The sequence below is a fragment of the Schistocerca gregaria genome, chromosome 2 (genome assembly GCF_023897955.1).
Source record: "Schistocerca gregaria isolate iqSchGreg1 chromosome 2, iqSchGreg1.2, whole genome shotgun sequence".
Classification (NCBI taxonomy): domain Eukaryota; kingdom Metazoa; phylum Arthropoda; class Insecta; order Orthoptera; family Acrididae; genus Schistocerca; species Schistocerca gregaria.
Window position 1 is genome coordinate 391,554,190 of NC_064921.1, and position 15,641 is coordinate 391,569,830.

The 15,641-nt window shown below is 41.0% G+C and overlaps 1 protein-coding gene across 3 annotated transcripts in view; it reads left to right on the top strand.

Moving 5' to 3' along the window:
• The first annotated feature begins 7,279 nt into the window (after positions 1–7,279).
• The window catches only part of LOC126321701 (uncharacterized), an 86,738-nt gene continuing 78,376 nt past the window's right edge, over positions 7,280–15,641 (top strand). For 2 of the 3 annotated variants that reach the window (XM_049994208.1, XM_049994209.1), the window contains exon 1: positions 7,280–7,357. In XM_049994208.1, coding sequence (XP_049850165.1) covers positions 7,312–7,357 — 46 coding nt within the window. In that variant the 5' untranslated portion in view covers positions 7,280–7,311. Of the gene's footprint in view, positions 7,601–15,641 lie in introns of all 3 variants that reach the window. The other variant, XR_007558489.1, reaches the window with a different exon arrangement.

The following is a 15,641-nucleotide window of genomic DNA, read 5'->3' on the forward strand; positions in this document are numbered from 1 at the left end:
ATTGTTAAAGAGAACTATTTCAAAATCATTGAACGAGTTGAAAGTTAGGATGGATATTGGTCCTTACACGTTAAACTTGATGAGTGACTAAGATTTTAAGATGACACTTTGTTAATATCTAGCTCGCTACACAAATATAATAACGTTTTGCAATATATTACACTTTCCGTCTTGATATCGTTTCGGTATCTATTGGATTAAGCGAAAGTCAGAAAATGAATGTGCTTGTTTTGCGCAACTACCTGAATTTATGCACATAAACAAATTTCCTTTCTTACAACAGCATACAAAAACATTCCACACATATTCTTGTGGAATCGTTAGAAAACTAATGCTGCTTTGCGATATTGTTATATTGTCTTCTGCTCCTGTGGAAGACGTCAGCTTCAAGAATTCACAGCGCAAAAAAAAGTACTCACTAAAGAGCAGTGATTCTGTTGCTTGTTAAAAAGGACTGTCAGTACATTTCGACTTGTCCACATGTAAAAACGATAACCATTTCTTTATTATCAAGAATTTTGGAGAAACTACACTAACTGCAGTGTTACATGCGTAACAGTAATATTACAATTCGTTGAACTATCAGGATCAATGCTTGATTTCAGCTGTAAATGAGAAAAACTATAACTGCCAGCTCCATTTCACACAGTGCACAATGACAGGAACTCGGGTTTCTGCTCTGAGTCAGATGACTTACACTATGTGGTCAAAAGTATCCAGACACCCCCAAAAGCTTATGTTTTTCATATTACTTTCATTATTCTGTCACCTACTGCCAGATACTCCATATCAGCGACCTCAGTAGTCATTAGACATCGTGAGAGAGCAGAATGGGGCGCTCCGCTGAATTCACGGACTTCCAACGTGGTCAGGTGACTGGATGTCACTTGTGTCATACGTCGGTAAGCGAGATTTTCACACTCCTAAACCTCGCTAGGTCCACTGTTTCCGATGTGGTAGTGAAATGGAAACGTGAAGGGACATGTACATCACAAAAGCGTACATGCCGACCTCGTCTGTTGACTGACAGAGACCATCGACAGTTGAAGAGGGTCATAATGTGTAATAGGCAGACATCTATCCAAACCATCATACAGGAATTCCAAACTGCATCAGGACCTATTGTAAGTACTGTGACAGTTAAGTGGGAGGTGAGAAAACTTGGATTTCATGGTAAAGCAGCTGCTCATAAGCCACACATGACGTCGGTAAATGCCAAATGACGCCTCGCTTGGTGTAAGGAGCGTAAACATTGGACGATTGAACAGTGGAAAAACGTTGTGTGGAGTGACGAATTACGTTACACAATGTGGCGATGCGATGGCAGGGTGTGGGTGTGGGTAATGCCCGGTGAACGTCACCTGCCAGCAAGTGCAGTGTCAGCAGTCAAATTCGGAGGCGGTGGTGTTATGGTGTGGTCGTGTTCTTCATGGAGGGGGCTTGCACCCCTTATTGTTTTGCATGGCACTATCACAGCACAGGCCTACATTGATGTTTTAAGTACGTTCTTGCTTCCCGCTGTTGAAGAGCAATTCGGGGATGGCAATTGCATCTTTCAACGCGATCGAGTACCTGTTCGTAATGCACGACCTGTGGCGGAGTAGTTACACGAGAATAACATCCCTATAATGGACTGGTCTGCACAGAGTCATGACCTGAATCCTATAGAACACCATTGGGATGTTTTGGAACGCTAACTTAGTGCCAGGCCTCACCAACTGACATCGATACCTCTCCTCTGTGGAAAACTCCGTGAAGAATGGGCTGCCATTCCCTAAGACACCCTCCAGCACCTGATTGCACTGGCGCCAACTCCATTCGTTTGGGGGGGGGGGGGGGGGCGAGCCCTCAATAATTTGAGAAAATTATTAGTTATATTATGCTTTGTATAATCACAAAATTATGTTGGAATTTTTTATTTTCCTTGTTTGACAATAGTTACATTTTAAAACACGTTCAGTAATGAGTTGAAACAAGGGCTACTAGAAACCCTTGGGTAACAGAAGAAATATTGAATTTAATTGATGAAAGGAGAAAATATAAAAATGCAGTAATTGAAGCAGGCAAAAAGGAATACAAACGTCTCAAAAATGAGATCGACAGGAAGTGCAAAATGGCTAAGCAGAGATAGCTAAAGGACAAAAGTAAGGATGTAGAGGCTTATCTCACGAGGGTTAAGATAGATATTGCCTACAGGAAAATTAAAGACACCTTTGGAGAAAGGAGAATCAATTGCATGAATATCAAAAGATTTGATGGAAATCCAGTTCTAAGCAAAGAAGGGAAAGCAGAAAGGTGAAAGGAGTACATAGAGAGTCTATAAAAGGGCGATGTACTTGAAGACACTATTATTTAAATGGAAGAGGATGTAGATGAAGATGAAATGGGAGATATGATACTGCGCGAAGATTTTGACATAGCAATGAAAGACCTGAGTCGAAACAAGGCCCCCGGAGTAAAGAACATTCCATTAGAACTACTGACAGCCTTGGGAGAGCCAGTCCCGACAAAACTCTACCATCTCGTAAGCAAGATGTATGAGACAGGCGAAATACCCTCAGACTTCAAGAAAAATATAATAATTCAAATCCCAAAGAAAGCAGGTGTTGACAGATGTGAAAGCTACCGAACTATCAGTTTAATAAGTCACAGCTGCAAAATAGTAACGCAAATTCTTTACAGACGAATGGAAAAACTGGTAGAAGCCGACCTCGGGGAAGATCAGTTTGGATTCCGTAGAAATGTTGGAAAACGTGAGGCAATACTGACCTTACGACTTATCTTAGAAGAAAGATTAAGGAAAGACAAACCTACGTTTCTAGCATTTGTAGACTTAGAGAAAGCTTTTGACAATGTTGACTGGAATACTCTCTTTCAAATTCTGAAGGTGGCAGGGGTAAAATACAGGGAGCGAAATTTACAATTTGTACAGAAACCAGATGGCAGTTATAAGATTCGGAGAGTATGAAAAGGGAGCACTGTTTGGGAAGGGAGTGAGACAGGGTTGTAACCTATCACCGATGTTATTCAATCTGTATGAGCAAGCAGTAAAGGAAACAAAAGAAAAATTTGGAGTAGGTATTAAAATCCATGGAGAAGAAATAAAAACTTTGAGGTTCGCCGATGACATTGTAATTTTGTCAGAGACAGCAAAGGACTTGGAAGAGCAGCTGAACGGAATGGACAGTGTCTTGAAAGGATGGTATAAGATTAACTTCAACAAAATCAAAACGAGGATAATGGAATATAGTAGTAGTAAAGGAGTTTTGCTATTTGGGGAGCAAAACAACTGATGATGATCGAAGTAGAGAGGATATAAAATTTAGACTGGCAATGGCAAGAAAAGCGTTTCTCAAGAAGAATAATTTGTTAACATCGAGTAGAGATTTAAATGTCAGGAATTCGTTTCTGAAAGTATTTGTATGGAGTGTAGCCATGTATGGAAGTGAAACGTGGACGATAAATAGCTTAGACAAGAAGAGAATATAAGCTTTCGAAATGTGGTGCTACAGAAGAATGCTGAAGATTAGATGGGTAGATCATATAACTAATGAGGAGGTATGGAATAGAATTGGGGATAAGAGGAGCGTGTGGCACAACTTGACTAGAAGGGATCGGTTGGTGGGACATGTTCTGAGACATCGAGGGATCACCAATTTAGTATTGGAGGGCTGCATGGAGGGTAAAAATCGTAGAGGGAGACCAAGAGATGAATACACTAAGCAGATTCAGAAGGATGCAGGCTGCAGTAGGCACTGGGAGATGAAGAAGCTTGCACAGGATAGAGTAGCATGGGGAGCTGCATCAAACCAGTCTCAGTACTGAAGACCACCACAACAACAACAACAAGCAGGTTAACTGAAAACGAGTGGTGTGGATCATGATACTGATACGGTGCTGCAGGCACACTCATAATTTTTCCCGGTGCGCGAACCTTTGGGTGATGTCTGGCGTCTGCGGGCCAGCGCTGCGGCCACGGCGACATCAAAAGTATTGGAACAGGAGCGCCTGGATCCCTCCGCCTCGCGTCGCCTTGACGCTTCGAGACATTACGACGCCGAGGCTATATAAAGCCCACCCTGCTGTCGCAGCCATTCTGTATGGATAGTTTCTTTCCGTATATTCTGCAGACGAGTTTAGTGTTCTGACTTTAGTGTCTAGTGGACTATTTTATATGACTATATTTTATTCGCTTACTTCAGTCTCTTAGTGTATTGTGAATTAAGTTTGCAATGGATAAATTTGTAACCAAAAAGGCGCGCTTGGATGTTGATGATACTGCAAGTCAACCTCCAACAATTATTGTGTCGTCAGTTGCATCATCGTCTTCAGGCGAGAACCGTTCACAGCCGAAACCTGGACAATCCAGTAGTGGAAGATCATTTTAGAAGTCTTGGTTGATCAAATATGAATCGTGCACAGAAAAAGTTTTTGCGAAACCAGCAAAGAGGCGGATGCTGAACATCTATTACAATTTTCTTCAAAGGAAGAAGATGCATTTACCTCCGTAGGGTTTTCTTACTGGAAAAAGGTTTTGGAAAAATTGCGTCTCCATGAAAATACGATTACGCATAAAGAAGGTATTCTGATACTAAATGCTATCACTAACCGAAGTGTGGCCTCCCAGTTGAATGAACAGTTAGACAGTGATATGAAGAAAGGCCGTTTAGCTCTTGGAACAATTTTTACTGCCATGTAATTTCTATGCCACCAAAGACTAACGATTAGAGAGCACAAAGATGTATACTCATTTTTTTTTTCAACTGTCGAAACTCCGAAAGCATGACATACCAGAGTTTAAAGATTGATTAGGGCGTTCGAGGTATAAGTGGACATCCCGCGATATTCAAAACGAGATCATTGATCTACTAGGAAAGTCTGTGCTGAGAAAGGTATTGGCTACAATCGAGAAGACTGAACATTTTTCTATTGAGGTTGACGAAACAACTGATTCTTCGCTTCACGAACAAGTGTCAATTTGTATTCGTACTGTCGACGATTCCTTAATCATCAATGAATACTTTATTGGCTTATACGAGACCTCCGAAACTGAATCACTAACTCTGTTTATTATTTTAAAAGACGTTTTTGCTCGTCTTGATTTATCAGTGAATGGTGCCTCGAATATGAGAGGTAAGTTCAAAGGACTAAAGAAGTTAGTTTTGGTATGCAATCAAAAGCGTGTTATGTGCACTGCACTGCTCACAGTTTAGACTTGGCTGTTGTAGACAGTCTCCGCCATCTTACGTCTATGAGGTATATTAAGGCTTTAGCCAAGGACTTAAATAAACACCATAAGGGAATCCAACAAAAGGATGAGACTTCTCAGAAGCATGCGCTGTGAGAGCGCCAACAACCAACCTGGTCTACGACCCCTTTGCCCGACTTGATGGACTATGCAAGCTTCTAATATTTTGAGAAGACTGGAAATATTTGAAGAACTTCTAGGGTTTTTTGAAACATTTTCTGCAGAGGCCAAAACAGAGGCAGGTTACAAAAGTGCAGGCTACCTTGAGTCAATGCTACAATTCAAAACTTGTTTCTTTTTACATCTTTATTGCCATGCAATGAACCCAGCAGAGGATGTCAATGAAAAAATTCAATGCGCTCATCTAAGTGTTCCTGATCTGGAAAAAATATATGATGGCTTGATTTGTACATTGAATGGAAAGCGTGATAGTTTTGAACACTTTTGGGAATTATGTTTACAGAAAGACCTTCACAACTTGATGATCCTTCGCTTCCTCGGAATCGAAGTATACCAAAGAGGTATGAAAACAACGGAGCCAGCTCACCACACACTTTCAAAACCCCAAAGGAATACCACAAAGCTATTTACCTTGAAGTTTGTGTAACGGTGCAATCTTGCATTACTAAGGGGTTGCTTCAACTGGACTCAACAGGTCATTGCAGTTGAACAAGAGTGCTTGCTTTTAGTAAACTGAGGTGAAATAAATTTGGAAAAATCAACAGAGCTTTTCAAAAATGACCTAGACTGAAAGACTGCGCTTACACTTGAATATGGTAGCCGATATCGCTAATAAAAAACAACTGGTCTTAAAAACATGCGTGATGTAAGAAAGTACATTACATAAGAACCTGTAGATGGAGAAATGTTACGTGAAGTAATGAAGTAGTAGTCATTTAGCACACTTAGACGTCTGAAGTCATATCTCCGATCAACAATGGGACAAAAGCGATTGAACAACTTGGCTGTTCTTCATGCCCACCGACATGTTTTGGACGAACAGGATATCCGACCAGTCATCAATGAATATTCAGTAATCCAGCCAGACAGTCGACATTTGCACCTTTCTAAAGACACTCTAGCCCTAATAATGACATTTAGAGCAATACCGGTATTAAAAATCTTTGTAAAATAGAGAATTAAAGACATACATAATGCTAAATTTTCAGTTTCTAAATATTAGTGCTAGTTTAGTACTGTATTACTGTAGTACTGCATTAGTTATTTTCAAATACTTAAATATTTTAGGGTGGTTTTTTTTAATGAACCCTGAGCCTTATTCAAAGCAAGCTTAAACTAGCTATTTCACTTATTAATCAAAGTGCTATTACTGTGCGACAGCAATGTTTTATGTTTTATTCTTTTAATTATAGTTTAGGATTTATTTGAATGTAATTTCAGTCTTTTCAGAGCCATATATTCATTGCTCTGTAATAGTCTATAAGCATGATTGTTACTGTAAATTAAATTAGATTTTTACGAAAATACCGTGCGTGTTTATGTTTTGTTTCTTTCTTCAAGGACAAAAAATGAGTGTGGCTTGTCGAGTTTCCCAGAGTGTCGAGTTATCGAGAGTCCAGTTTTCGGGGTTCTAATGTTGATCATATGAATCTAAAACGCTTAAAAAAACTTTAAAACTCACTAGTTTTCATCTAAAATTTAGAAAATTTCCCGGGGCAAGACCCCCAGTATGCCATTCCCCCCCACCCAATATCAGACGCCCCTGCCTCACTGAACGCATTCCTGCGGGAGTGGGAGCTGTCATAAATGCTAAGGGTGGGCCATCACGATATTGAATTCCAGTATTACCGATGGAGAGCGCCGCAAACTTATAAGTCATTTTCAGCCAGGTGTCCGGATACTTTTGATCACATAGCGTAGATGTTGGTTTCAAGCCTTAACACGGCAGAGATAGGCACATGCGCGGTCTGTGTTATATATGGTCTTTGGCTTCAAGCCTCAACACAGCAGAGGAACTCGGTGATCTAATTTCATCTTAGGCATTGTTTCATCTGTGCTCAGAATATGTTTGTCATTTGAGAAGAAAACAGCATATATGTAGTATGATTCTTGAAAAACTGTTTATCATTTCCTGTTGTATAGTGTCAGGTAAATGGCTACGCATTATATAGTGAATGGTACATTTGTAAATGCGAGTGTGTGATTATGCTTGTCGTATTCGGCTTTTAAAAGCATCATCAGGTGGTGAAGAGTTGTAGCACTGTCTAGGAAACATAGTTTTGTAGGACCATTGCACTGGTGAATGGCCCTACAGTTGGATGACTCAGCTGTATCAGTAGCGTACAGTTGTGAAGAGAGGGCCAGGCTTCGTACTTCGCCCTTCGCATACAGGTACCGGTACTACGCAATGCTGAGTCTTTTGCTACCCTGTATTAACCCATTTTCAGATCACATCTTTCTAGAATGTGTATAGAGACAAAGAAAAAAGAGTAAAAAATCTACATGTGCGTTGTGGTAATAGCTTCTGAGTACTTATACTATCGCGTATGTTGATACGTGAGACAAGCACCACAGAACATAAATATTTACATTCAATGTAGTTTTATGATTCGTTTGCATATTTTCTACTATGCTTAGCAGCTTTGTGAGTGTTCTATTTTTTTCTGCTTTATCTCTGATAACCCTCATGGGTCGGCTAATAAATTATGTCGTTCTCTCCTGTACGGCTGCGTTATACACTCTTGATGTAATCTTACAAATGATCATTTACACCTTATAGTCACATATATAAGTTTTTATTGCCCGTTCATTTAACAGTTGCAGTATAGGAAAAATTAATGCTTACAGCACGATAAGCTTCTCTGCGAGGTGATTCGTTCTGTACCAATATTCGCAGCTCGTACTGGAGCAGTTGTAGTGGGCGGAAGAATATTTATGGTGATTACCGAGAAAACAGATTCTTGAATTTTTACAAACAGATTTTGCGTGATATTAATACCTTAGTTTTTCATTAGGTGTCGCTGACTTTTTTTCTTTTATTTTCAGCACTTGCTTGACATTCTTGTGCATGTCTAAAGAGCCTGTGACTATTTAGTCTGCTTTTCTTTGGTACATGCCAATGAACCTTGTAAATACTACCCTATAGCGAGACATTAATACGGTAGCTTTTCTTTTGGCGCTGCCATTTTTTTTCTTTTTTAGCAGCTCTTGGCATTCTTGTGCACGTCAAAAATGCATGTGATTGTTTACTCTCCTTTTTCTTTGTAACTACATGTCAATAAATTCCATAAATACAACCCTGCATAGATGTCACACGCTAGAGCAGTGACCCTACATGGCCATATAAGCGCTCTATATGTAACGTTTTTCTTAGACAAATACCTCATTATCCTTGCATCAAACTAAGCTCTTCAGTTGCTCTGAGCGCAGCTGAATTTATATAGATCTACATCTCCAATTACACTCCCAGAGCTACGTTTAGATGTGTGGCGGAGGGTACTTCATTTGCTATCGCTCCCCTTGTTTTATGCTGCAGCCGCAAAAGGGGTTTGTGATATCGACTGTTCGTCGGACTTGTTATAAGCTTGAGTCTCTTTACCTTCATAGTACTTTCTACAGCAGGAGGAAGCAGTGTATTGGTTAACTCTGCTAGAAAAGTAAGATCTCGGAATTATTACTCTTTAAATGCTGCGTAACCACACTCATAGTATCTAAGGGATGCGAAAGTATCCAGGGGTATCATGTAATCAAACAAGAACCTATTTAGGCGCAATATGTACGATCGACAAAACAAAACAGCTTGCACGGGAAATGTCTGACAAGTTACATCACGCAGCGTGTACAGCCACGTCACTAATTTTGGCAACACTTTCGCCACGCTATTACTCTTGTTGGCTTATAGAGGCAATATGCTGTCATACCAGCGAGACGTACTATATAAAAGGTTCCAAATTAATGCCAGTTAGACATTATTCACATTAAGTATGAGATGCCGACAGCGATCGCGAAATACAGTGTGTAGTGATTTCACTAGCTGCGTCAGATGCGGTCTAAAGGACGTTGATTTGATGGTCAATTTGTGGGAAGGGGACCAAACAGCGACGTCATCGGTCCCATCGGATTAGGGAAGAATGGGGAAGGAAGTCGGCCAAAGAAACCATCCCGGCATTTGCCTGAGGCGATTTAGGGAAATCACGTAAAACCTAAATTAGGGTGGCCGGACGCGGGTTTCAGCCGTCGTCTTCCCGAATGCGAGCCCAGTGTGCTAGCCACTGCGCCACCTGGCGCGGTACGAAGGACATGTTAGCGTCGATGTGCAAGAAGTTCACAGTCAAAGTGCCTAGTCGTCAGTCGTCGAATCAAGAGTTAGGTTCTGCCATCTGGCCAACGTTGTTAATGCTCCTATCTTGGTACGTGTTAACGACGATTCTGTAGTAGTTTTTCTTGTCTTGATGAGTACAAGACTGCTGAACCTTGTTTGGAGTCTTTAAGGGGAGCCGGAGGTGCCTATGCTGCCCATGTTAAAATCACTAAGTTTGAGGAACATTTGTGAATAAACTACCAAATAGAAAAATTTGAATTTTTTTACATATAGAGTGGTTTAATATTGCAGTTATGACAGGGATTTTGGAGTATCTTTTCTAGTTTCCTTCCAATTATTTTTTTTTATTAATGACCCAATTTTTTTTACAAATAATTGCTTTATGCTTAAACTGAAATGAAACTACTGACCATATTGCCAGATGGCTGTGTTACAATGTAAGTTTGACCACTAGGAGTGCTGTATAAAAATTTCATCTCTCTAGCTTGAGTGGATTTTGAGAAGCAGTTCCTTATATTCGAAAAATTCTAATTTATGGGAAATGGTTATCAAAGTTTCTCAATACATTCCTGCACTATAGGATGGATTATCAGGGTCTTCTTCTTCATCCTCCAAAAGCTTCCTCTTCTGTCTTCTTTTCTGGCCTGTTGTTCCATCTTACTTCATATGCCTTTCTCTTCTTTCTGCTCCTCTTATACTTTCCTTGTCAATATTTCTTAGTGCTCGTACAGTACTCACCCCAGCTTTAAATCCTAATGCCTTCAGAACTTCACACTTCACACTGTTCCCTTGGTTGTAGGTTGCTATTGCATCATAAATGCCAAAGTGCAGTGTTTTTATGCATACAAACACCCTTTTAGGAATCACTTTCCAAATCAAATTGTTTACGCTCTCATTAGGATTCTGCGTCTTTCCGTGTAGACATTTGTGTAACAATGCTGGCTGTGCTAAGTCATGAAAAATTGGTTTTATTGCATTTATCATAGCTGCTGGCAAACCATGTTTGTGATCATAGTCCTTTTTTGCATTATATTTGCACCAGGAATCTTTTGGACACAGGCTGTGTTGAGGGTATTCATTGGAAGAGGCAGTATTAAGGAACAATGCCCACACTGCTTTTCGTATGTCACTAACATTACTAGTATTTTGCCTTATAGCATACCCATAGTATCTCTAGACGTTCAATCACCTCATCGGTAAGCCTGCCTCTCCCACCTGAACTAATTCGAAACGGTAAACAGCAAAGAGACGATGTTCCGCGCTCTTAGCGCTTCATTTGGCACATAAAACAATGTAGCCAGCCCTTGCACACTCGCTGTATGCGTAACATAAGGCGCTGTATGCGTAACAGGCCGAGAAAATCCCAAGCAGTTCGCCAGGAAGTCACGAGAGGGTGTTAGATGCATTCAGCGGCCGCCCATTTCCTCTGCAGGCGTGGGGGAAAATGGTAATAACTCAACTTCTAGGGCGAGTAGAACAATAATTCAAAGTTTACATTAAAGAGGAATGTTCCAATTAATTTTCGGTAGAAAAAAAAGATCGTAATTTTTTGGATTTGACCACCTCCGGCTCCCCTTAGAGAACTATTATAGGACGAGCTAATAAAAAAAAATGTGTTACAAAACTCACACGATTTAAACAAAATTTATCCAAGTTATTTTAAGGACATTAGTTTTACAGAAGTGAGAGAATATTATTATTTTGGGTAATAACTCATTTTAGAGACGTCTAGAAAAACTTTATCTTTTACGTAGAAGCGTAACTAACCGGGGTTAATTTTGAATTCTGTGGGCGCGGATGAAACTGATAACGATATAGTTCCTTTTTTTTTTTTTCAAGTTATGCATTCAAACGGAAGCGCCAAGCTCAACAACACTCGTTTTGTTCTTTTATTTGCGAACACTAAAATTCCCTGTCACTCTCAGTTTCGAACACATTCAGATACACATTAAGTTGCTGAAGAGAAAGTTTTGTCTGTATGCACGAAACTATTTACAGAAGCTGCAGACAGAACAGGAATGCAGACGCAGCAGGGAATATTATTAAGATGAAACTGAGTGAGAGAGAATAAATGTTTAATAATGAGCTCATTATGTTTGATCTCTAAATAATTACAAATCTATGTTGGAAAAATAAGTTAACTATTCGCGGAACGGGTCTGAATAAAATGTTCAAATCCTGTCAGACAGTATGTATTAAAACTAAGCTGGACATGTATAACGATTCGAAAGAGGTTAGCGGACACGAAACTGCATGACATTCCAGTTGACAGGATAAGCATAGAACATGGCTGTCTAACAGAAATAACGATTCGTTTCATTCTGATTTTCCAGTAAAATAGAAATCAATAATTTCAGCGGTCTGCGAGTGTGAAGCTAATGACGACAAATGACGGAATGCACTACGCCTAGCCTCATTGCAATTATAATTTAATTTGAGAAAATGACTATTTCTGTTCTGAGTTAATGCTGCCTTTAATTTACACACTGAAAAGTATTGTGGACCATAGGCGTCAGCAAGGATAGGGAAGGGGGTAGGGGGAGGGTGGGGAACGCAAAAGGGGGCACTTCCCTCCTCCTGGAATCTGGGGTGTACATTTTTTATCCATTACACAATTCTCCCGCGTACCTAGAATCTGTGATTGTGCTACACCGTAGACTTAGTAATGTCAAGTGCGGCGAGAAATATCGTGGGTTTAGCACTGACAATATTACTTGGCTTTTTTTGTTTGTTTGGCTGTCAAGGTACGCCTCTCCCTTCGCGTGACATTGGTTTCTGCGCAGTCCTGCAGTTGTGGAGAATGTGAAGACTTACAGAACTTACCAAAATAGTCTCCAGTATATTCTCTAGCGCTTCCATGTGCAGCCTTTGTCGGGCTGCAGAATGTCGCCACTCCGGCATGCTTGTGTGCTAATTCCGGCAACTGCTCCCATGGCATTACAACTTAGTACCAACGTAAGATTCAGTAAACACGATTTTATGTGAAGTTTCGCAAGCAAACATTGAGTTACAGGTGACACAAAAGCATCTTGCATTGAAGTCCGCGCTAAATTTAGAGTTTCTGTAAAGCATCGCCAATCTCGGAGGTTATGCGTTCGTTTAAATTTCATATTCTTGTTTCGTTATTTCTACAACATTGTTCTCACGCATTTTATGTACAAAGGCAGATCGACTCAGTCGTTGGTTAATTTATTTGGCGTAAATCTGTCAGTCGCTGTCGATGCTATTTCTTCGATTCAAGCCAAATCTGTTGTACAGTTACATTGTTAATATGGAAGAAGTGGAGATTGTCTCTCAGGAAGGCGTCAAGTGAATTTTTATCTGATTTTTTGAATAGGTATAATTTTCGTCTTCTTTTGGAGGATTTGGGGGTTACAATATTCAATCTCGTTACGATAACCTTGTGTTCACTAATCCCTGTTTCCGTTTTTATACTCGTTTTTAGCTCAGGATTATTTGTCGCTTAGAGGTCAAGTGTGTTTTCACAAACGTTTACAATTCCCGTCGGGTCATGAACTAACAGTTCGAAATAATTTTAAGAGAATGCATTTAGCACAATTTTGGAAGATGTTTTATGCGTACCTCCGGATTTGAACATGTATTATCGGCAACATATCCAGGATAAATTAAAGTCACCACCAACTATAATTGTTTGAATTTGGTACGTGTTTGAAATTAAACTCAAATTATCTTTGAGCCTTCCAGCCATTGTATCATCTGAATCGGGAGGTCGGTAAAAGGATCCAATTATTATTTTATTCCGGTTGCCAAGAACGACCTCTGCCCATACCTACTCACAGGAAATATCTACTTTAATTTCATGATAAGGTAAACTAATTCTGAAAGCAACAAACACGTCACCGCCACCTGTGTTTAGCCTATCCTTTTGGAACACCGTTAGGTTCTTCACAGAAATTTTGGAAAAACTTCCTGTTTTCGGCTGGCGCCCTTTGAGATGGAAGCCCGTTTTGTGTTTTCCCCGAGACCCTCTAACTTAAAAAACCGCCCAGTCCACACCACACAGCCCTTGCTACCCGTGTAGATGCCTTCTGTGTCTAATGGACTCCTGACCTATTCAGCGGAACCTGATACACAATATGGTGCATGTCGAGGATTCTGCAGCCTACACAGTAGCAGAGCCACATGAGAGTCTGATTCAGACCCTCCACTCAGCTCTGTGTCAGAGGTCCACAATTGGTCCTGTCGGCTATTTTTTAAATGGTGAGCTCTGCTTTCATTTCGCAAGCAAGACTGGCAGCCTTTACCACTTCTGTTAGCTGCAATCCAAAATGACATACATCTTTGGTACCGAAGTGAGCCACCACCTGCAGTTGGCTGCACCCTGTGCTCTTCATGGGATCAAAAACGACCCGTTCCATGTCCGGAATTACTCCATCTGGTGTGCACTTGGAGCCTCCTTGGCAGCCATGTCCCTAAGGGGCTCCATAACGCGCCTAACATCAGAGCTCCAAATTACGAATAATCCCATCCTCTGTGACTGCTGGGATCTTGCAGGCAGAGAGGTCTCCTCTGAAACAGGCAAGTCGACTGCATCTGGCTGAGCAACACTGTCAGCCACAGACAGCACCTGGAACCTGTTTGTCAGACTAATGGGGGAAGCCTTACATGTGGCTCCCTGGTTGCCACCTGCCAAGCCCCAAGGTGACCTCCCACTTGACGATGGGTGAGGGTTCAGCCTCAGTGCGAGCAGTAACTGGTCTAGCAACTGGTACAGACTGATCGAGTGACTCAGATGTGCTGTACGTCCATTGGAACCCCACAGCTGGCCTGCAACAGTCATGCTCATCCACTGCAGCTTCAAGCTGTATAGACAAAGGTATCACAGCCTGGAGTTGAGAGCAAAGTGTCACCATCTTAGTTCGCATCTGCACACAGCACTAAACACTATGGAAAACTACACTACACCGACAAATGGACTATCGACACGAGGTGCAGAACTCTACTGTAGATTCTGACAAAAACACAAGAACTGTGTCTAATAAATTAGATTAATAAGCAGAGGTATGCCATAACATCGGTTTACTCTCCGACGCAAACAAAACCCCAAGAACAGTCTCTATTATATATTAAACTAACATGCAGAAACCCGAGAAACTAAACTACCAAACCACACAATGAAACTATACAATTAGCTCCTGGTTGTTGTTGTTGTTGTCTTCAGACCTGAGACTGGTTTGATGCGGTTCTCCATGCTACTCTATCCTGTGCAAGCTTCTTCATCTCCCAGTACTTACTGCAACCTACATCCTTCTGAATCTGCTTGGTGTATTCATCTCTTGGTCTCCCTCTACGATTTTTACCCTCCACGCTGCCCTCCAATGCTAAATTTGTGATCCCTTGATGCCTCAGAAGATGTCCTACTAATCGGTCCCTTGTTCTTGTCAAATTGTGCCACAAACTCTTCTTCTCCCCAATCGTATTCAATTCCTCCTGGTTAGGAGCTTGTAAAAGTTACAAAATTGGTTGCTTTGCTATTGCTGCTTGTGTCCCAGCTGGTTGCTTCTCCCTGACTGGCTAACTTATCACCAACAAGGTCGTTGAAACCTATCCGATTTCCTGCAAGCCTGCTGGGCGTACACAGCAGTGTTGGAATGTGAGGACATTCTCATTTGAGGTGACTGATGGGTTACAGTAAAGCACCTCGCTGCACAACTGGGCATCTTTGTTTGTAGTGCTGACACAAACGTCCTCCAGTTGTGGTACTCCAAGGTGTGTGTCTGTTGGGTCCCTCACCACCTAACAGAAGACCACAAAGAGCTACAAAAGACCATCTGTGCACAATCAATTGCGTATTACAATGCCGATATGACAATTGCTTGTTGAACATCGTCACAGATGATGAAACGTTAGATTGTCACTTCAAACCAGAAACAAAAAACAAAACTACAATATATCGAATCGCACCACACTTCCATTCCTCCGAAGAAAAATTTCAAAGCTGCAGTCTTAGCAGGTAAAATCGTGGCAGTGGTCTTCAGGGACTCTGAAGCAGCTATTCTGTTTGATGTCCTCCCTCGTGGTCCAACAATGGATGAATGGTAGGTCATTGATGCCTGACATACAATATGTTCAGTACACTTCTTGTCAAAC